The sequence below is a fragment of the Chiroxiphia lanceolata genome, assembly GCF_009829145.1.
Source record: "Chiroxiphia lanceolata isolate bChiLan1 chromosome W unlocalized genomic scaffold, bChiLan1.pri scaffold_58_arrow_ctg1, whole genome shotgun sequence".
Classification (NCBI taxonomy): Eukaryota; Metazoa; Chordata; class Aves; order Passeriformes; family Pipridae; genus Chiroxiphia; species Chiroxiphia lanceolata.
The window spans coordinates 63,818-86,242 of NW_022476505.1; the positions used below are offsets into that span (position 1 = coordinate 63,818).

The 22,425-nt window shown below is 49.8% G+C and overlaps 1 protein-coding gene across 1 annotated transcript; it reads right to left on the reverse strand.

The window, feature by feature from the left end:
- LOC116781560 (olfactory receptor 14C36-like) lies at positions 1-1,145 on the reverse strand. The gene has a single exon (XM_032677217.1). It carries the CDS (start codon positions 1,025-1,027, stop codon positions 56-58), a length of 972 nt encoding a protein of 323 aa, XP_032533108.1. The 5' UTR covers positions 1,028-1,145; the 3' UTR covers positions 1-55.
- Between the last annotated feature and the right edge of the window lie 21,280 nt (positions 1,146-22,425).

The window sequence follows — 22,425 nt, forward strand, 5'->3', positions numbered from 1 at the left end:
AAAAAATAGAGAAGGTATGGTGGACCTTTAATGAAGTCCAGAAAAGGATTGGCCTTTAATGAGGTACATAACATGCAGAAGAAGGAGAGTTTATTGCTTCTGAAAAACACCCAATTATCAGTTTCCTCAGGGCATCCTTGAGCTCCTGGTTCCTGAGGCTGTACATGAGGGGGTTCAGTACTGGAGGCACCACTGAGTACAGAACTGACACCACCAGATCAAAGGATGGGGAGGAAATGGAAGGGGGCTTCAGGTAGACAAAGAATGAGGTGGTAATAAACAGGGAGACCACAGCCAGGTGAGGGAGGCACGTGGAAAAGGCTTTGTGCCGTCCCTGCTGAGAGGGGATCCTCAGCACAGCCCTGAAGATCTGCACATAGGAGAAAACAATGAAAACAAAACAACCAAACATTAAACAGGCAATAACCACAGTGAGCACAATTTCCCTGTTGTAGCCTGAGTATGAGCAGGAGAGCTTGAGGATGTGTGGGATTTCACAGAAGAACTGGTCCAGGGCATTGCCCTGGCACAGGGGCAGGGAAAATGTATTGGCTGTGAGCAGCAGAGCATTGAGAAATGCAGTGGCCCAGGCAGCTGCTGCCATGTGGGCACAAGCTCTGCTGCCCAGGAGGGTCCCGTAGTGCAGGGGTTTGCAGATGGCAACGTAGCGGTCGTAGCACATGACGGTGAGGAGGAAATACTCTGTGTCAAGAAAGAAGACAAGCAGAAAGACCTGTGCAACACATCCTGTATAAGAGATGGTTGTGGTGTTATGGAGGGAATTGTGCATGGCTTTGGGGACAGTGGTGCAGATGCAGCCCAGGTCTGTGAGGGAGAGGTTGAGCAGGAAGAAGCCCATGGGGGTGTGCAGGTGGTGGTCACAGGCTACGGCGCTGAGGATGAGGCCGTTGGCCAGGAGGGCAGCCAGGGAGATGGCCAGGAAGAGCCAGAAGTGCAGGAGCTGCAGCTCCTGCCTGTCTGCCAATGCCAGGAGGAGGAACTGGGTGAGGGAGCTGCTGTTGGACATTTGCTGTTCCTTAGGACAGGGTCTGTTCAGAAAAGGAAAGCACAGAGAGCAATTAAGACAGCCCCCTCTCAGCAAAGCTAGGGCAGTTTTCAGGGAAATCCCCTCCAAGTCAAGGCATTTCTTTTCTCTGGGTTGTGCTCTCTGAGGGTGCTGTGAGGAGCAGGAACTCTGCCCATGTGCTGCCAAAGACTCAGCTTTGCTCTGCTGCAGTGCAGACATGGAGCTGGTTTGGAACAGCTCTCATGATCACAGGGGATGTCACATGGCACCCAGATTTGATGGAAAAGTTCAATTCCTATACTGTTGTCTTGGAGCAATTTGGGCTGCAGAAGTAAGACACAGTGTATCCTTAAAATAATTTTGACTGGGTTTGTTGGTTACAGTTATAACCCCTGGGGGGTAAATTTTTCTGATGACAAATCTGAAGAGTGTTAGGCTGAGAGGCACTGCAACTCTCCTGGCTCTGCAATAAGCAAGGGAGAGTTCAGCCCTTCTGCCTGTCTGTTTCCCATCTGCCCTGCACGTTCCCTTTTGCTGCCTTGAAGAGGACTTCACACACAGATTCATCTTTAAAAACCCCACCAAGATCTGTGCTGAGAGCAGGGCAGCGCTGCTTGAAAGGGCAGCTCTGGGAAGTGTCCCCTGTGCCAGCCCAGAGGTGCAGCTGTGCTGGACAGAGCAGGACAGGAGCCCTCCTGCAGAGAAGCCAAGGCTGGGACAGGAGAGTGCCCACCCCCAAGGGAAGGCTCAGCACTGCCCAGGATCCTGTGCTCATTTCTGATCCTGCCTGAAATGTTCATCTCTGAGAGTAAAAGAGTTTGAATTTCAGTGCAGCCTCCTGACCTGAGAGAACAATGTCTCTGCTACAATACCTAAGTAGGAAACATACCTCAGGACTGATTCCTTTCCTGTAGCCCCTGTCTTTTGTGAGCTTTGCAAGAAATTCTCCATTCAATATGGTGTAGTGGTGTGAAGCTGTGAGTAGGTGAGACCCTGCAACAGTGAAACATGGAAAAGATCCTCCCTCAGCTGCCAGGTTTGCTCCTTGCCCACAGCCCTTCGCCCCCACCCTGGCAGCAGCTCCCCGGGCCGGCTGAGAGCTGCCCCTGGCAGGCAGCAGAGTCCCTGCCCAGCACAGCACCCTGGGCTGCAGGACCCTGCTCTGCCCCACAGCCCTGGGCACCCCTGGCTGCACCCCCGGCTTCACAGCTCTTCCAAAGTGCCCCAAAACAGCCCCTGCTCACCCATCCCATCAGCTGGGGCTGGGCCAGCTTTAGGAGATGCCTCCAGGAGCTGCCCCTGCACTGCCCTGCAGCCACAGACTCACCACGTGCAACCCTGCCAAGATTCCTCCTGCAGGGAGCTCTCAGCCATCCTGCCAGTGCTGAGCCCCTTGAAGCTCTGTCTGTGCCCTGCTGGTGTCCCTGAGCTGCCCTGGCAGTGCCCTCAGCCCTGCTGGGCTGTGCAGAGGAGCTGCTCACCAGCAGAGCTGTCTCTTTGAAGCTCTTCTTGCTTGCCAAGAGCTCCCTGTGTGCCAGGAGCCCGGCCCAGCTCAGCAGCACAGCAACAGCCCCAGGCATTTCATGAACCCCTGGGGGATTTGATGTTGTTTACATGAGACTCAGTCCCTGAGAGGAAGTTCAAACAACTTTTCAAGAAGTCAAAGTGAGATGGAAACACTAAGTTTCTTGTAGTGCTAATGAGTCTCACTGAGGGACACAACTGAGAACGTGTCCCCAAGTTCCAGTTAGAGCAGAAATCTGCAGACAGTGATGACAAGGATGGACAAGCAAGGGAAAGGTGGCTCTGATGCTTAATAAACATTGACTTGTTTCCTTAATCCAAAGGACCAAGACCTGACCCCCAGGCCTTGGAAAGGCAGATCCTCTCCCTGCCTCATTCCTCAGGGCTCTTCCTGGGGCACTGGGATGTGGCATGTGCAATGCCAAGGGCAGGACCATGGGGTGGCACCTGCCAGGCTGCTGAGCAGGGACAAGGGGGCCAGGAGGCCCCAGGGCTGCAAGGGCCACTCCCCTCCTCCTGGCCTCAGGGGCACAGACAGCAGCCATGGCCAAAGGCCTGCAGAAGGTGGCTGTGTCAGGGCCTTTCAGCTTCTCCCCCTCCCTGTCTCCTCTCCAGCCCAGGCTGTCCTACGGTGTCCATGCCCTGCCCCTTTCCCTGCAGGCTGTCGTCATCCCCCCGGCTGCCCCACCTGGCTGGCACCTTCCTGCACTGACATCTCTGCGTCCTCCCTGGCTCTTCCTGCACACACAAAGCCTTGGGCTCATCCAGACTCCTTCTTTGTGACATATTGCACCACAACACTGACCTTGGAGGGAAATTTCTGACTTCTTGTCACCAGTCTCAGCCACCCCAGCTGCCCTTGGTGGCACTAGTTCTTTCTTAGGCTGTTTTCTGACAGGAAGAAAAGCTCCACCAACTCTGACACCCCCCTTCCAGACCTCTCAGGCTACTCCTCTACTGTCCTCAATCTTCACACCCCTGACCCCTGAGTCCTCAACCTCTATATACAGGTCATGTGCTTGAGGCCCCAAATTCCTTCCTGGGAGACCTCTGGGACCTCTCCATGGTTTTGGAAGATGACAATAGAGTGCTCTTATCCCAGGAAACACAGAGGACACCTTTTTTCCAAGGGTTGTCTTGGCAGAATGAGGCACAATCTCTTTAAACTTTCTGGGACAAGGGAGCTCTGAGCTCTGGGTACAGAGGGAGCTCCAAGTGCCAACCACTGGAGTGGGAGCTACAAATCATCAGGACTTGTGTTCTTTGGAGGGCCAGACACTGGTGAGAGTGGTGTGTGTGTGCACATGGAAGGACTTGAAGGGCACAATGAAGTGTCTCAAAACACTGTCAAAGCAGGAAAATCCCATAAGGCACCACAACACATAAGCACTGGTGGCAAACAGGAAGGCCTTTAATTCCAAGGCCTAAACAGAGGTGAAGCTTTGGAAGTAGCCCCCAGGACAGAATTGCACTGTGCAGAGTGTGGGAAAGAGCAGACAGCCCCAAGAGGAAGGCAGGGCTGGTAAGGCAGGTCTGGGGAACCCATCCAGACAAAGATTCCCACCTGCAGACTGGAAGCACAGCGGGCAAAACTCCCACCGTGGCAAGCTGTGGGAAAGGAAGCAAGTCCTTGTAGACGTGCCAGCCCAAGCTGTGGGAACAGCATCTACCCCCCTGAATACCTGGGGCTTGGGCTGTATAAAAGTGATAGCCCAGAAGCACAACTTGGGGACCCTCCACCGAGCAGAGCAGGGGGAAGAAGGACCGGTGGGAGCCTCAGGGATCTACATGGGGTGATACATTTACTTCATCTCTGTCTCTCTCTCACTGGCTTCCCACCACCTCCTTCTTCTCTCTCTCGCTTTCTTTCTTTTTGTCTCCCTCCTATTTACTGTTAAATCAAAGCTGGACTGCTGACTTTGGCACATGGTCTCCTTTGCAGCTGAATTTGGGCAGAGGTGTCTTTTAATAATGGGAACCTGAGAGTATCCATGAGGTTTTACAGTGTGGGAATGGCCACCAGATTCCATGAGGTTCCACAGAGTCACAGGGTCCATTTGGCTTCATAAGGCTCTGTGGTGTGATAATGGACCCTTGATTCCATGGGTTTGCAAAATGTCTTGGGACTCCTTTGGTTCTAGGAGGCCCCACATATCACAGTGGCCCCTTAGTTCCATGAGATTCCACAGTGTCCCAGGAATCCTTTGGTTCCATGAGGCCCTCCAGTGTCACAGTAGTCTCGTAATTCCATTTGGTTCCACAGTGTCACAATGTCCCCTTGATTCCATGAGGTCCCACAATGTCCCAGGGTTCCTTTGGTTCCATGAGGTTCTGAAGTGTCCCAGTGGCCTAGTAATTCCATTTGGTTCCACAGTGTCAGAATGGCCCCTTGATTCCATGTGGTTCCACGGTGTCCCAGGGTTCCTCTGGTTGAACGAGGTTCTGCAGTGTCACAGTGGCCCCTTGATTCCATTGTTCCACAGTGTCCCAGGGTCCATTTAGCTCTATAAGGCTCTGCAGGATGACAATGGTCCCTTGATTTCACAAGGTCCTGAAATGTCTCAGGGTTCCTTTGGTTCCATGAGGCCCTGCATGTCACAAAGGCCCCTTGACTCCATCAGGTTCCACAGTGTCACAATGGTCACTTATGCTCAATAATACCCTGTAGTGTAAGAATGTCTCCTTGATTCCATGAGGTTCCACAGTGCCAATATGGGCCCTTGATTTCCTGAGGTCCACAGTGTCCCAGGGTCCCTTTGTCTCCATGATGCTCTGCAGTGTCACAGTGGCCCTTTGATTCCATGAGGTTCTGAAAAGTCTCAGGGTTCCTTTGGTTCCATGAGGCCCTGCAGTGTCACAGTGGCTTTTGAGTCCCCGAGGTTCCTCAGTGTCACAATGGCCCCTGATTCTATGAGGGCCCAAAATGTCTCAGAGCTCCCTTGGTTCCATGAGGCCTTTCATGGCACAATGAATCCTTGGTTCCATGAGATTCCACAGCGTCCCATGATTCCTTTGGCTCCAGAAGGCCCTACAGTGTCACAATGGCCCCTTTACTCCAGGAGGTTCCACAGTGTCCTTGCTGGAACACACAGGGCTGCAATGTTGTCACCCCTGCAGAGCTGCCTCCAGCTCTGGGCTCCAGCACAGGAAGGACATGGACCTGTTGGAGCAAGTCCAGAGGGGAGCAGCAAGAGGATCAGAGGGATGGAGCAACTCTGCTGTGAGGAAAGGCTGAGAGAATTAGGATCGTTCAGGCTGAGAAGAGAAGGCTTTGGGGTGACCTAATTGTGGCCTTCCAGTGCCTGAAGGGAGCCAACAAGAAAGATGTAGAGAGACTTTGCACAAGGGCTTGGAGTGACAGGACAAGGGGCAGTGGTTCCACACGGTTAGAGGGAAGGGTTAGATGGGATATTAGGAAGAATATCTGCTCTGTGATGGTAGTGAGATCGTGGCACAGGTTGCTCAGAGAAGTTCTGTCTGCCCCATCCCTGGAAGTGTTCACGGCCAGGTTGGATGGGGCTGTGAGCTCTGAGTCTAGTGGAAGGTGTCCCTGCCCATGGCAGGGGGTTGGACTGAGATGCTCTTTTAGGTCCCTTCCCACCCAAACCATTCCATGATTCTGTGACTGGTGGGGGATGTGGTGGTCGGAGCCGACGGGCACAGAGACCCCAAAATGATGGAGTTTTCAATTCTGAGTGGAGGAAGGAGGGGGCAGCAGAACTGACACCTTGGACTGCTGGTGGTCAGACTTTGTCCTGTTTGGGAGACTGACTGATCTGGGTGTGAGTGTGGATGTGCTGGAGGGCAGGAAGGCTCTGCAGAGGGATCTGGACAGGCTGGATCAAGAAGGTCAAGTGTCAGGGCCTGCCCTTGGGTCCCAACAACCCCCTGGAACACTCCAGGCTGGGGGCAGAGGGGCTGGAGAGCTGCTCAGCAGGAAGGGACTTGGGGGTGCTGCTTGACAGCAGCTGGATATGAGGCAGAGTGTACCCAGGGGGGCAAGAAGGCCAAGGGCATCGTGGCCTTTGTGGAGAAGAGTGTGGCCAGCAGGAGCAGAGAACTGATTGCCCCTCTGTGCTGGGCACTGGGGAGGCCCCAGCTGGAGTGCTCTGTCCAGTTCTGGGCCCTCAGTGCAAAAAGGCCCTGGAGGGGCTGGAGCGTGTCCAGAGAAGGGAACGGAGCTGGGGAAGGCTCTGGAAAACATGTCTGCTGAGGGAATGCTGAGGGAACTGGGCTGGTTGAGTCTGGAGAAGGGGAGGTTCAGGGGGGACCTCATTGCTCTCTACAATGACCTGAAAGGAGGTTTTAGTGGGTGTGGGGTCAGTCTCTTCTGCAAAGCCTTTAGTGACAGGAAGAGAGGAAACAGCCTTAAATTGCATCAGGCAAACTTCATATTAGATATTCAAAACCCCTTTTTCCCCTGAGAGAGTGCTCAGGCATTGGAACAAGTAGCCCAGGGAGGTGGTGCAGTCTTTGGAAGCATTCAGGTGGCATCTGGATGTGGCACTTTGGGATGGGGTTTAGGGGTGATTCTGGTGGTGCTGGGTTGACAGTTGGACTAGAAGATCTGGAAGGTCTCTTCCAACGTTGATGATTCTGTGATTCTCTGACCTGTCATCCCTGTTTGCAGGTTTGTGCTCTAACAAGACCCTGGGGATGTTTTCTCTGTTGGGTCCACAGAGATTATGTTGTGTGAGCTTTTTTTCCTCTACGATCAAAACAAGGAGTAATTAATGCTAAATCCAGCAGATGGCTTTCAAGTAATAACTTGGTCCAGTTTGTCCAACTGTGTCCAAACAGGTGAGGAAAATCTGGAACTTTAGAAGGGTTAGTTTTTTACCTCATTAGCAGGATATCCAGGGGTGCACCAAGTGCCTTCCAGTGAGAAGCACAAGAGACAAATAGACAGTGACAATATTGTTCTAATGTTAATCTCACTGGAGCACAGAGTGAGATCACACCTGAGTTATGTTTCTTTAATTAGTAATTGGGAATAAAGAGGAAAACACATAGTTGATGACACTTTAGGATTTATTTCACACTCTTAACACTAAGGTATTTTGCAGCTGGACTTTGAATAAGGTTCCATGGTATATTGCAAATTTCTGTCTCAAGTGAACAGTCTACTTCTTCCCAAAGAAATTCTCAGCAGCTAACACCCTTTCATCATCTGGCTCTTTCCCTGATGCCTTGAGCTTGTTGCTCCTTTGGGTAAATACCCATTTGACACAATGCACTGGGCAGCTTCTGCCAAGTGCCACTGAATCTCACTTCTTCCCTTGCCTTGAGGTCGTTGTGCTTTAAGAATCTGGCTGTTCAGATACCCTGAAATGTTTCTAGTATTTCAGTGTGAAGAAGCTTCAAGATGTGCTGTTTGGCACACATGAAAAATGACCTGCCCAGAGAGCCATGGAAATGTAGGTGCTGCTCAGTAATGCCCCTGGACTGGGACAGGCACTGCTGAGGATTTTTTCCTTCCCCTCTCTGATTCCATTCCCACTGTTTTGTACAGACTCCTTGGGGTCAGATTTTGCACTGTGCAGTTTGATAAGTTAGTGCAGATGTGTGTTTGCAGGCATGTTCTTCTTCTGTATTCCCTGATAATATTCAGTAAACTGATACCTGGCTTCAGCTTGTTTTTCCCCCATAGTACTATTTTTATTTATTTCTCCAGAACAGCTTGAGAAAATGAAGGTACACTTAGCCCCAGATTACTTGCTACTGTAATCTCTTCACCTTTTTTTCTTTTCCCCTCCCCCAAACTGATGGGTAACTGTGAAACCCAAGGTCAGGAATGGGGTTGGAATTCCAGGCCCCAGCCTGGGGGAGGTGACACTTTCAGTCCCCAGGGGAAGAAGCCACTGCTTTGTTTGTCAACAGGCAAAGGACAGCCCAGGATTTCTGGTTCTCCAAGCAGCAGCACTGGCAGGGAAGAGAACTGCTGGCTTGGATGGAAGATGGTTGAGAGAAAAGTAGTGATGGCTCACAGGGGAGAGGAAAAACGTTATTTGGGGGTGTAAAGCTGGGGGGGATGACAAGCTAACAAGGCAGTGGAAACCATATGAACAGGAAAAAGAAGGATACATTGGCCTCAAAACCCCAAAGCCCACACATCTTTATTAGTAGAAACACTGTTCCAAAAAAATAAAGGAGTGTTGGAGGCATGTGATGTCACAGGAAGCTGTGATGTCATAGGAGACATGCGATGTCACAGAGGAGGATGTGATGTCACAGAGGAGGATGTGATGTCAAAGAGGAGGATGTGATGTCACAGGGAGCTGTGATGTCACAGAGGAGGATGGGATGTCACAGAGGAGGATGTGATGTCACAGGAAGGATGTGATGTCACCAGATGCATGCGATGACACAGAGGAGGATGTGATGTCACAGAGGAGCTATGATTTCACAGGGAGCAGTGATGTCGCAGAGGAGAATGGGATGTCATAGAAGACATACGATGTGACAGAGGAGGATGTGATGTCACAGAGGAGGATGTGATGTCACAGAGGAAGACGTGATGTCACAGGGGAGCTATGATTTCACAGGGAGCTGTGATGTCATAGGAGACATGCGATGTCACAGAGGTGGATGTGATGTCACAGAGGAGGATGTGATGTCACAAAGAGCTGTGATGTCACAGAGGAAGATGTGAAGTCTCAGAGGAGGATGTGATCTCACAGAGGAGGATGTGATCTCACAGAGGAGGATGTCATGTCACAGAGAGGAAGTGATGTCATAGGAGATATGCGATGTCACAAAAGGAGAATGTGATTTCACAGAGGAGGATGTGAGGTCACAGATGAGGATGTGATGTCATAGGACACATGTGATGTCACAGGGTAGCTGTGATGTCAGAGAGGAGGGTGAGATGTCACAGGGGAGCTGTGATGTCACAGAAGAGGATGTGATTTCACAGAGGAGGATGTGATTTCACAGGGCAACTGTGATGTCACATAGGAGGATGTGATGTCACAGGGAGCTGTGATGTCTCAGAGGAGGATGTGATGTTACAGGAAAGATGTGATGTGACAGGAGAGCAGTGATGTCACAGGAGACATGTGATGTCACAGAGGAGGATGTGATGTCACAGGGGAGCTATGATTTCACAGAGGACGATGTGATGTCATAGGAGACATGCGATGTCACAGAGGATGTGATGTCACAGAGGAGGATGTGACGTCACAGGGAGCTGTGATGTCAACAAAGGAGGATGTGATGTCATAGGAGACATGCAATGTCACAGAGGAGGATATGATGTCAAATGTAGCTGTGATGTCACGGAGGAGGATGTGATGTCACAGAGGAGGATGTGACGTCACAGGGGAGTTGTGATGTCACAGTGCAGGATGCAATGTCACAGAGGAGGATATGATGTCACAGAGTAGTATGTGATGTCACAGAGGAGTATGTGATGACACAGAGGAGGATGTAATGTCACAGGGGACATGTGATGTCACAGAGGAGGATGTGATTTCACAGAGGAGGATGTGATGTCATAGGGGAGGATGTGATGTCACAGGGGACATGTGATGCCACAGAGGAGGATGTTCTGTCACAGAAGAGGATGTGAGGTCATAGCAGACATGCGATGTCGCAGAGGAGGATGAGATATCAAAGAGGAGGATGTGACGTAACATGGGAGCTGTGATGTCACAGGGGAGGATGTGAAACCACAGAGAGATGTGATGTCATAGGAGACATGCGATGTCACAGAGGAGGATGTGATATCACAGAGGAGGATGTGATGTCAAAGGGGAACTGTGATGTCACAGAGGAGGATGTGATGTCACAGAGGAGGATGTGATGTTATAGGTGAGATGCGATGTCACAGAGGGGGATGTGGTGTCGCAGACGAGGATGTGATGTCACTGAGGAGGATGTGATATCACAGAGGAGGATGTGATGTCATAAGAGACATGCGATGTCACAGAAGAGGATGTGATGTCACAGATGAGGATGTGATGTCACAGGGAGCTGTGATGCCACAGATAAAAAATGCGTTGTCACAGAGGAGAATGTGATGTCACAGGAGAACTGTGATGTCATAAGAGAGCTGGGATGTCACAGAGGAAGATGTGATGTCACAGGGAGCTATGATGTCACAGAGTGGGATGTGATGTCATAGGAGACATGCGATGTTACAGAGGAGGATGCGATGTCACAGAGGAGGATGTGATGTCATAGGGGAACTGCGATATCACAGAGGAGGATGTGATGTCACAGAGGAGAATGTGATGTCACAGAGGAGGATGTGATGTGACAGAAGAGGATGTGATGTCGCAGGGAGCTGTCATGTCACAGAGGAAGATGTGATATCACAGGAGAACTCTGATGTCACAGAGGAGTATGTGGTGTCACAGGAAGGATGCGATGTCATAAAAGACATGTGATGTCACAGGGAGTTGTGATGTCACAGAGGAGGATGTGAAGTCACAGCTGAGGATGTGATGCCACAGTAGAACTGTGATGTCATAGGAGACATGCGATGTCGCAGAGGAGGATGTGATGTCACAGAAAAGGATGGGATGTCTCAGGAAGCTGTGATGTCACAGAGGAGGATGTGATGTCACCGGGAGCATGTGATGTCACAGAGGAGGATGAGATGTCACAGAGGAGGATGTGATGTCATGAAGAGGATGTGATGTCACAGGGAGCTGTGATGTCACAGAGGAGGATGGGATGTCACAGAGGAGGATGTGACATCACAGGGGAGTTGTGATGTCACAGGGGAGGATGTGAAGTCACAGAGAGAGATGTGATGTCACAGGAGACATGCGATGTCACAGAGGCGGATGTGATATCACAGAGGAGGATGTGATTTCAAAGGGGAACTGGGATGTCACAGAGGAGAATGTGATGTCACAGAGGAGAATGTGATGTGATAGGAGAGATGCGATGTCACAGAGGGGGATGTGGTGTCACAGACGAGGATGTGATGTGTACAAGTTTCGAGCTGGCTTCCTGCCAAGTCCCCCGAAACTCGACAACAAGAACCCGCCTCCCAGAGAGGGAAAAAGGGAAAAAAAAACCCAAGCAGCCAAAGCTATAGCAAAATATATATATATATATATATATGTATATACTTTACATATGAGACAGATACACAAAAGGAGAATACCACACACCGGGGGGGGGGGAAAGGGGGGAAAAGGGAGAAGGACAAAAAGGGGCAAGGACCGAACAAGTCAAACGGCCAGCCGAAGGCAAACTAGCAAAAATCTCACCACTTCCCTTCGAACAGGCAGGATGACCAGACACGGTCCTCGGCTCTCCCCTCACGCGGGCAGATAACGGCAGTCACTGTAGGCCTCGGCTCCAGATAAGCCCGACCGAAACAGGGACCCACCGTTCTCGAACCTCGCCGGAGAGGAAGAGAGAAAGATCCCTCCCGCTGGCTTTATTTATACCTCAAGTTACGTAAAGGAATAGCATGGAATACTTCCGTGATCACTTTTCTCGTTCCTTCCTGGCTACAAGTTGGTCTCCAGGAAGGCCTAGAGTGAAACCACCACATTCTCCACCCCTTATTCCATACTATTTCTTTACGCAACACCTATGTTTCATGTTCGCCTACATCCCATCCCGCGCATATATATACACATATATCTATATATATATATATATAGTTCTTGTTGGTCTCTCGGCACAGTTGTCTCGTCGTTGGAAAATCAATGCCGATGTCAGTTCAGTCCAGATCTTTGGTCTCCTCAGTCACAATTACAGTTTCGATTTATGGCTGTTTCGTCACTGGGCTGTTTCATCGCCGGATACCAGCATCAGCTTAGTTCAGGTCTCTCTCTCATCTGGTGACTGGCTTCCTGTAAAAACACAACTTAGGACCTACAATTAGTTTTTCCCCAAGGCTAAATTTCCTTGAGGCACACACTGGATGACTCCATCCTTCCTCATTAACCACCACGTATGTCCTGGCCCTTGAGCAAAGACAATCCCACGAATGGGTTTGTCTTGGCCTGAGGCAGGGGTAACCCAAACAGCTTTCCCTAGCATTCCCCTCAAATGGATCGCTGGAACTTTATCTCCATCAACAATGTGAAGGGATTCTGCCTGTGCAGGGCCAGCTCGATTGACAGAACCCCTGGTGTTAACTAGCCAGGTAGCCTTGGCTAAGTTTTTGTCCCAGTTTTTATAAGTTCCTTCTCCTAATGACTTTAGAGTGGTCTTCAATAGTCCATTATATCTCTCAACCTTCCCAGCAGCTGGTGCATGATAAGGAATGTGGTACACCCATTCGATACCATGTTCCCTCGCCCAAGTGGTGACTAATTGATTTTTGAAATGAGTCCCGTTGTCTGACTCAATACGTTCTGGGGTCCCGTGTCTCCACAGGACCTGCTTTTCAAGGCCCAGAATGGTATTCCGGGCCGTTGCGTGGGGCACCGAAAAAGTCTCTAACCATCCCATTGTTGCTTCCACCATGGTAAGTACATAGCACTTACCTTGGCGAGTCTGTGGCAGTTTGATATAATCAACCTGCCATGCCTCTCCATACTTATACTTATCCCATCGTCCACCATACCATAGGGGCTTCAGTCTTTTTGCCTGCTTAATAGCGGCACAGGTCTCACAATCATGGATAACTTCAGAAATGATATCCATGGTTAAATCCACCCCTCGGTCTCGTGCCCATCTGTGGGTGGCATCTCGGCCCTGATGACCGGAAGCATCATGGGCCCATCGAGCCAGAAACAGCTCTCCCTTCTGCTGCCAGTCTAGGTCTACTTGTGACACCCCTATCTGTGCAGCTCGGTCAGCTTCTCTGTTGTTATTATGTTCTTCATTAGCTCGCTTCTTGGACACATGGGCATCTACATGGTGGACTCTCACATTCAGACTCTTCGCTCTGGCAGCGATGTCCTGCCACAAGTCAGCAGCCCAGATGGGTTTTCCTCCACGCCTCCAGTTCATCTTTTTCCATCGGTCTAACCATCCCCACAGAGCATTGGCTATCATCCACGAGTCTGTGTAGAGGTAGAGTCTCGGCCATCCTTCTCGTTCGGCGATGTCCAGGGCCAATTGGACGGCTTTGAGCTCTGCAAATTGACTCGACTCGCCTTGACCCTCGGCAGCTTCTGCCACTCGTCGGGTGGGACTCCAAACGGCTGCTTTCCACTTCCGGTTCCTTCCTACAATACGGCAAGAACCATCAGTGAAAAGGGCATAACGCCTTTCTTCATCTGGCAGCTGATCAAATGGTGGAGCTTCTTCAGCTCGGCTCACTGGTTCTTCTTCTTCTTCTGCCAGACTGAAGTTCCCACCTTCAGGCCAATTTGTGATAACCTCCAGAATTCCAGGGCGATTTGAGCTTCCCAATCGTACACGCTGCGTAATCAAGGCTATCCACTTACTCCACGTAGCATCGGTGGCATGATGCGTAGGGGGCACCTTCCCTTTGAACATCCAACTCAAGACTGGTAATCGGGGTGCCAGGAAGAGCTGTGCTTCAGTACCGATTACCTCCGAAGCTGCTCGTATACCTTCATATGCCGCTAAGATTTCTTTTTCCACAGGGGTGTAATTGGCCTCAGAACCTCTGTAGCTTCGGCTCCAGAAACCCAGTGGTCGCCCTCGCGTCTCGCCAGGCACCTTTTGCCAGAGGCTCCAGGAGGGACCTTTATCTCCAGCTGCAGAATAGAGTACGTTCTTTACATCTGGTCCCGTTCTAACTGGTCCAAGAGCCACGGCATGTGCAATTTCTTGCTTGATCTGCCTGAAAGCTTGTTGTTGCTCAGGACCCCACTGGAAATTGTTCTTTTTACGGGTCACAAAGTAAAGAGGGCTCACAATCTGACTGTATTCTGGGATATGCATCCTCCAGAAACCTATTGCTCCCAGAAAAGCTTGGGTTTCTTTCTTGTTTGTGGGGGGAGCCATTGCTACAGTCTTGTTGATTATGTCTGTTGGTATCTGACGTCGTCCATCTTGCCATTTCACCCCTAGGAATTGGATCTCTCGGGCAGGTCCCTTGACTTTGCTCTTCTTTATAGCGAAACCGGCCTTGAGGAGAATCTGGATGATCGTCTGTCCTTTTTTGAAAACTTCTTCTGCTGTATCCCCCCATACAATGATGTCATCGATGTACTGGATGTGTTCGGGAGCCTTACCCTTCTCTAGCGTGACCTGGATCAGTCCATGACAGATGGTTGGACTGTGTTTCCACCCCTGGGGCAGTCGATTCCAGGTGTATTGAACGCCCCTCCAGGTGAAAGCAAACTGTGGCCTGCACTCTGCCGCTAAAGGAATGGAGAAAAACGCGTTGGCTATGTCGATGGTGGCGTACCACTTTGCTGTCTTGGACTCCAACTCATATTGGAGCTCCAACATATCTGGCACGGCAGCACTCAACGGTGGCGTAACTTCATTTAAGCCACGATAGTCCACAGTCAGTCTCCACTCTCCATCGGATTTACGCACAGGCCAGATGGGGCTGTTGAAGGGTGAATGGGTTCTGCTGACCACCCCTTGGCTCTCCAACTTTCGGATCATTTTGTGGATAGGGATCACAGCATCTCGGTTTGTCCGATACTGTCGTCTGTGTACAGTTGTTGTGGCTATTGGCACTTCTTGATCTTTAACTCGCAGTAATCCTACAATGGAAGGGTCTTCTGAGAGGCCAGGAAGGGCAGACAATTGCTTGGACTCCTCTTCAATCACCGAGGCTATACCAAAAGCCCACCGGTACCCTTTCGGGTCCTTGAAGTATCCTCTTCTTAGGTAGTCCATACCAAGGATGCAAGGGGCTTCTGGCCCCGTCACAATGGGACGCTTTTCCCATTGGTCTCCCGTCAAGCTCATGTCCGCCTCTACTACTGACAATTCTTGAGACCCTCCGGTCACTCCAGAAATAGTAACAGTCTCGGTACTCTTATACTCCGAAGGCATTACAGTACACTGGGCTCCAGTATCTATCAAGGCCTGGTATCTCTGAGGATCCGATGTGCCAGGCCATCGAACCCACACAGCCCAGTAAACTCGGTTATCTTCTTGGTCCCTCTCCTTCTCCTGGCAGAAGGCAGGGCCCCTCTACTGGTCTTGATCAGAGCATTCGTCGTCAGAGCTTGACTTTGACTTCTTAGACTTTTTGCCGTTGTCGAAGTGGACCTCCATCTTCTCGTGTTTCGGCGATCGCAGTTTCTCTTTTAAGAAATCTCCGTCTACTACATAGACAACTTTCTTGTCAGTCTTCTTTCGCTTCAGCTCCCTCACTCTAGCTTCAAGCTTAGAAGTGGGTTCACCATCCCACTTCTTCATGTTTTCTCCTTTACTACGAAGGTATGCCCATAGTTGGTTACGTGACCAACGCTTAGAGTTCTCTTTCCTTCGACGTGTGAATGACAGGGACCGTGAGCGAGATCGAGACCAGGATCGAGGTCTAGGCCGAGGTCGTCTTTGTCGGTCCCACCGTGATCTTCCCCTTGGCCTTTCTTGGTAATCTCTATACCTTCTGTCCTCTCTGTCTCTAAGGTCGTCCTCATATCTGGAACATTCATAATCTCTCTCCATTCTTTCCCTATCGTAGGTGTGTCGGTAGAGGGGATTGAAGGAGTCTTCCATATTTTCCTCTATGGTTCTTATCCAAGCACACATAGCGTCCACGCTTGGTTCCTCCATCTTTGGATTATATACGGATATCAAGCAGGAAATATATGGTTTGGGGGCACCTTGAATTACCTTTTTCCACATTGGTTGCGTGCATGGAACATTCTCAGGAACTTGGATGTCATAATAATCTGGATCAGAATAGATGATCTCCAGCATGGCCAATTCCCGTAGGTATTGGATGCCTTCTTCTGCAGTCCTCCACCTTCTTGAAGAACTCTTCAGGGACTCCTTAAATGGGTATTTCACTCTCACCGCGTGGAGGATTCGGAGCCACAGGCTGGACGCCATTTTCTCCCTCCCCATTTCTTGCTCTATCACAGGGTCTCAAGCAATGGATCCCAATTGTCGTGCTTCATCACCTTCAATTACATGACTATCAGCTCCCTTGTCCCAGCATCGCACCAGCCAGGTGAGGACTTCTTCACCAGGCAAGCGCATATAATCTCTCCGTAAATCTCGAAGCTCTCTTGTGGTCAGTGATTGTGTAATTTCGCTTTCTCGCATTATTTCTTGTCCATCTCTCCCACGTAGAATCTTTTCCACCTCTCTCTTTACTCTTCCACTCCTACGTGGGACTGCTCCCACTTCCTCCCTATATCTCTCATGTGGAGGTGGAGACTGGGCATACCGTGGGGATAAGCTTCTATATTGTTCACGCCGTGGAGATGGATTTCTACGCCGTTCATACTGTGGGGATGGACTCCTACGCCGTTCACGCTGCGGAGATGGACTTCTACGTCGTTCATACCGTGGGGATGGACTCCTACGCCGCTCGCGCCGCGGAGATGGACTTCTGCGTCGTTCACGCCGTGGAGATGGACTTCTATGCCATTCACGCCATGGGGATGGACTCCTGTGTCGTTCGCGATACCCCGCGGGTGGAGGTAGTGAGTAATCTTCCGCGTGCTGAGATAAGGGCCTTCTCCTCCAATCATTCATACCTCCAAGAGAAGGTTGAGTCTGGAGTGGTAGGGATAATTCCCCCTCCAATTGAGGGGGATGCTTTGACTCCTTCTTTGCGTCTTTTGTAATACTGAATGTGTAGTCAGGATATAAATCATCAAGCGACAATATACCACCGACCGTTTGTACTGTTGCTTTCTTTTCTCTTGATGCTATTCTGTATTCCTTTGGGCGTGCCCCTAGTTCTTTTGGACGTGCTCCTTCCCGTGTAGCCGTTTCTTCCTCTCTGGTAGCTGCTTCTTCTCTTCTAATCGCTCCTTCCTCAGTCACAACCACTTCTTCCTCTCTCGCAGTCGCGCCTTCATCACTTGCTGCTGCTCCTTCTCCCATTGCTGCCGCTCCTTCGTTCACAACATCCTCTGTTCCTTCTTCTTCTTCTTCTTCTTCTTCTCTTTCTTCTGTGCGTTCTGGTTGCGGAGATGGGTCCGCAAGTTCCTTGATCTCCCTTACCCACGTCTTCTTCTTCTTCACAGGGGCAATGATGACCTTCCGGTTCTTAGCTTGAGTCCCGGTTCTAGTGGACTTAGTAGAGATGGTATTGACTTCAAGTTGTGTTTGGACCCCAACTTCTGTGGACCTAATAGGGACATCGCTGGTTTCAAGTGGCGTGGTTTGGGTCTCTGTGTCGATCTTAACCCTCTGGAGGTGGTCTATGGCAGCTCGATAAGCATTAGCCAGGCCCCAGCACAAAGCAGAGAATTGCATATTCGGATCTTTGTAGGAAAAACACCCTTCTGCCAAACAGTGGGCCATTTCACCAGAATCAAACATTTGTTCTGGTGTGAACTCCCAATTAATGGGGGGTGACACATGTCCTACTAATCTACCGAAATCTTCCCAAGCTCCATGCCACCCGGGGACTGGCCTGTCTGCAGCCCTTTCCAAAGTTCCAGCGAGTCCCTTTGAGGTGTGATCTTTCCTACAAGAGGGAAAGCAACGGAACCCCATTCTTCCAAGTTTAAGGAGCACTTCCAGTACCTTTATCAATGACAGTACTGTTGCAATAAGATTTATATAGTAATTAGAGCCGATTTTAACCATGGGGATCTCCTTTACCAAACCTTCGATGTCAAAATTAAAGAATGGAAGCAATTCGTTCCATCCATCTTCAAGGTCTGGACGTCTCCCTATAGAGTAGCCTAGCACAGGTGTAAAGATGGCTAGAATTATAAGACAAATTAATGAAATAGCCATTGTTTTTTGTTATTATTTCTTCCTGATCCCAAAACAAACTTTTGTTTATATAAACAAAGTTTCCTTGGCTGCTTTCCCAGACACTGGCAGTGTTCCCAGACCTGTTCCCAAAACAATAGATTGGTTTGCAAAACAACACCGAGCTTGGCTGTCTTCCCGGAAAATGTTTATCAAAACAAGCCAAACTTAACCAAAACAACCATCCTCTGCTACCAAAAATGTTGTACAAGTTTCGAGCTGGCTTCCCGCCAAGTCCCCCCGAAACTCGACAACAAGAACCCGCCTCCCAGAGAGGGAAAAAGGGAAAGAAAAAAAAACCAAGCAGCCAAAGCTATAGCAAAATATATATATATATATATATATATATGTATATACTTTACATATGAGACAGATACACAAAAGGAGAATACCACACACCGGGGGGGGGGGGGAAGGGGGGGGGAAAGGGAGAAGGACAAAAAGGGGCAAGGACCGAACAAGTCAAACGGCCAGCCGAAGGCAAACTAGCAAAAATCTCACCACTTCCCTTCGAACAGGCAGGATGACCAGACACAGTCCTCGGCTCTCCCCTCACGCGGGCAGATAACGGCAGTCACTGTAGGCCTCGGCTCCAGATAAGCCCGACCGAAACAGGGATCCACCGTTCTCGAACCTCGCCGGAGAGGAAGAGAGCGAGATCCCTCCCGCTGGCTTTATTTATACCTCAAGTTACGTAAAGGAATAGCATGGAATACTTCCGTGATCACTTTTCTAGTTCCTTCCTGGCTACAAGTTGGTCTCCAGGAAGGCCTAGAGTGAAACCACCACAACATTGAACCAGAATCCACCAAGTTCTTTAGTTGTAAGAAAGTCAGTTCCAATGTGCTGATTTACAGTGCCTGAGGCTCTAAACCCCTCTGGCTGTTCTCTTCATAACAATTGGAAATGAGAGAATTGAGCAAATACACCCTGAACACTGTGAGCATTTTGTTCTGTGGTTTTGTTTTGGTTGGGTTTTGGGGTTTTTTTGTCAAGAAAGCTTTTACATTTCTAGTTGGTGTAGGTGTGTCCCTTTTGCATTCCCTTTTCATGGCCATCCTGGAGAATTAGCTTTGGTTGAATAAATACCAATGGAAACAATTAATTTAAGGCAATTTTGAATTGTAATGTGAGAGTCCAACAAATCTTGATCTTGAGAGATGTGTAGGTGTAGCTGTTGAGTAGGAATAGTGTAGAGTGACATACATACCATTTTAAAGGAAAAGAAAAACAAAACCAAATAAAAGAAAAATCCCATAAACCTTACAGCTCAAAATACAGTTAAATTGAAACAGTTTGCTTGCAAACAGATGGATTAGGTTTGAGTCCAAACCAGCAGAAAGACTTCAGGAAAGTGAGTAAATCCAATACACAGTTTGTGTGACAGATTACTGAGAAATAAGGAAAAGGTCAATCTCCAGCACATTTTCTACTTTTCCAATTTTATTGTCAAGTTGCACCTGATATTGACAAATAGACTTTGTTATAGAATAATAAAATAAAACTGCATCTGAGTTTCACTGCTCATTTAAGACTGAGCAATAAGACAATGTGATTTCAACAAATACTCCTCCAGCTGGGACCCTTGTCTGGTGGGAAACACAAAGGGATTTGGGGGAGCGTTTCCCTGACAACAAGGAGAATTTGGGAGAGGGACCTTTCCACACCCAGCTCTTGATGTGTCCACACATCTCTGCCTGGGTGTGGGTGTGAATTGACTGTGGTGGGAATATTGTTATTGGGAATCTCTAATTCAGTCATTGTTAAAATTGTAACAAATGCTATTGAACCAGTTGATAATTGTTCAACTTGTCAATGATTAAATGCTACTAATCTCTTTTGCCCCCTTGTCTTTGGATCCAAATTTTTTGCGTCCTGACCCTCTTGCATCCCAAGGCTCTGTGTAAATCATTCCCTTTCATCAAAAAATATGTATTTTTCGTGACGTCCACTTTAAAATCTTCCTCCTTAGCTAAACTGCAAAACAACTCCAATTAGCTGTTGACGTCTTGAAGACTTAAAGACAATTAAAGAAAGAAAAATAATTTGTTTTTCAATGTTTTAATGGGTCCCACAGTGTATTTGGTGCTGCATCAGCTGTCAGTCCAAGATGGGCCATGTCAGAACTGGTGAGGCTGGGGGGTGAGGAGCAAGATTGATCATCCAGGGTCAGTGTGGATCTCCTGAGGAGACACTCAGCATGAAGATCACTTGGAGAACATCTCTATCACCTCTTCTCTGAACTAAAAAATATCCATAATTGAATTAAAAACAAAAAGTACAAACTTGGAAGACTTGTTTTGAAATTGCCTTGAAGACAATTAAAGGAAGACAAAGAGATCCTGAGGGATTTCTGGAATTTAATGAGCCCCACAGTGTTTTTGCAGCCCAGCCCATGGTCCTGAGGTACTGAGAGAAGATTGAAGCAGCTGCTGAAGAAGTCAGAAGCCAAACTGCAAGTACCTTGAAGCATTGCTGGGCCCCACTGAGGGCAGGCACTGCCAAAGCCTCCCCAGGGACTCCTTGGAGCAGCTCCTTGGAGGCCAGGAGTGCAGGCAGACAAAGGCTCTGGGCAGGCCCCTGCAGTGCTGAGCAAAGCCTGCCTTGGTTTTGTGGAGCACAAAGGCCAAGGCCTGAGCCCCAGGCCCTGGCCCAGCAGATCCTGTCCCTCCCGGCTGGCTCAGGGCTCTTTGGGGGGCACTGGGATGGGAGGGGGAGGAACAACAAAGGCCCAAAACTGGGCAACCCCTGCCAGGCTGCTGAGGGAGGGGCGAGGCAGAACCCAAGGGCAGAACCTGCCAGGCAAGTTGGTTGTGGTGGCCTGAGTGGCAGAGGCAGCTGCCAGAGGCAAGGGGACAAAGGCCTGGGTGCCTTTGGGCCTTGCAGCCCTGCCAGAGCCCTTGGCCATCTCTCCTGCAGGCTGTCCTGGCCTGGCCCTGCTGCTGCTCTGGCCTTGCAGCACACACCCCTCCTGCTTTCCCACCCCCCTCCCAGCAGCATTTCTAGACCCTCCCTGATGTCTCTGCACCACCTCTGGCTGTTGCCATGTGCACTTGGCCTTCTGAACTTGGATCCTGAGCCCCTGTGCCACAGGACATCCCTCCCAGAGCCCAGGCCCTTCTCCTGGGGGTCACTGCAGAGCTGAGCAGATCCAGGTGACCTCCCATTCCTCTGCCAAGCCCCTGGGCCTGCTCTGGGTCCTCCAGGTCCTTGCCCTGTTCCCAAGGGCTGTGGGGGTGCTTAATGGTCAGGGCTTGGGGTTTAGAGCTCAGGGTGGGGATGAGGCAGAACTTTGGGAGGTTTGTTGTTCTGCTGGCAGTTTCTGGTTCCTGATTAGGGAAAGAGGGTTTTGGGCTGGGTTAGGATTAAAGCTTGGCTTTTCACACTGGTAATGCAGGTTTGGGATTGGCGTGGGTATTAGAGTATAAATAAGAGTTTGCATTTCTGGGTTTGGGCTTTGCCTTCGAGGTCTGGTTGAGGTTGGGATTAGAGCAGTGGATTCCCCTCAGTGAGAGAACCAGCTGTTTTAGGTAGTGTTGGGACTTGAGGTTACAAAGATGGTAAAGGCCTATCAGGAATGTTTGCACAGTCAGTGTTTCAGCACCCTCAGCATTACCTGAACCTGGTTTTACCTCATCAAAATCTTTCCTCTCTGTTGGACAAGCCCCTCTTTCCTTCCTCAAATATCCAATCCTTTTTGTCCCAGTTCCTCCTAATCCTCCCCAAACTTTCATCTGGGTGGGCTCAGCTTTGTGATGACACTGTGCAACCTCATGGAATCAAGGGGCCATTGTGGCACTGCAGGGCCTTATGGAAACCAAGGAACAAAGGGACACTCTGAAATCTTGTAGAACCAGGGGACTATTTAACATCTGGGGCCTTGTGGAACAAAAGGAACCCTGAAACCTTTTGGAACCTCATGGAACCAGGGAGCCATTGCGTCACTGTGGTGCCTCATGGAAACAAAGGAACCCTGGGACACAGTGGGAACTCATAAAATCAAGGGGCCACTGCCACACTACGGGGCCTTTTTGGAGCCAAATGGACCTTGGGACACTGGGGAACCCTATGGAATCAAG

Excerpts from the sequence above, each read along its gene's own strand:
- LOC116781560 (XM_032677217.1), bottom strand. The coding sequence starts at position 1,027 with ATGTCCAACAGCAGCTCCCTCACCCAGTTCCTCCTCCTGGCATTGGCA.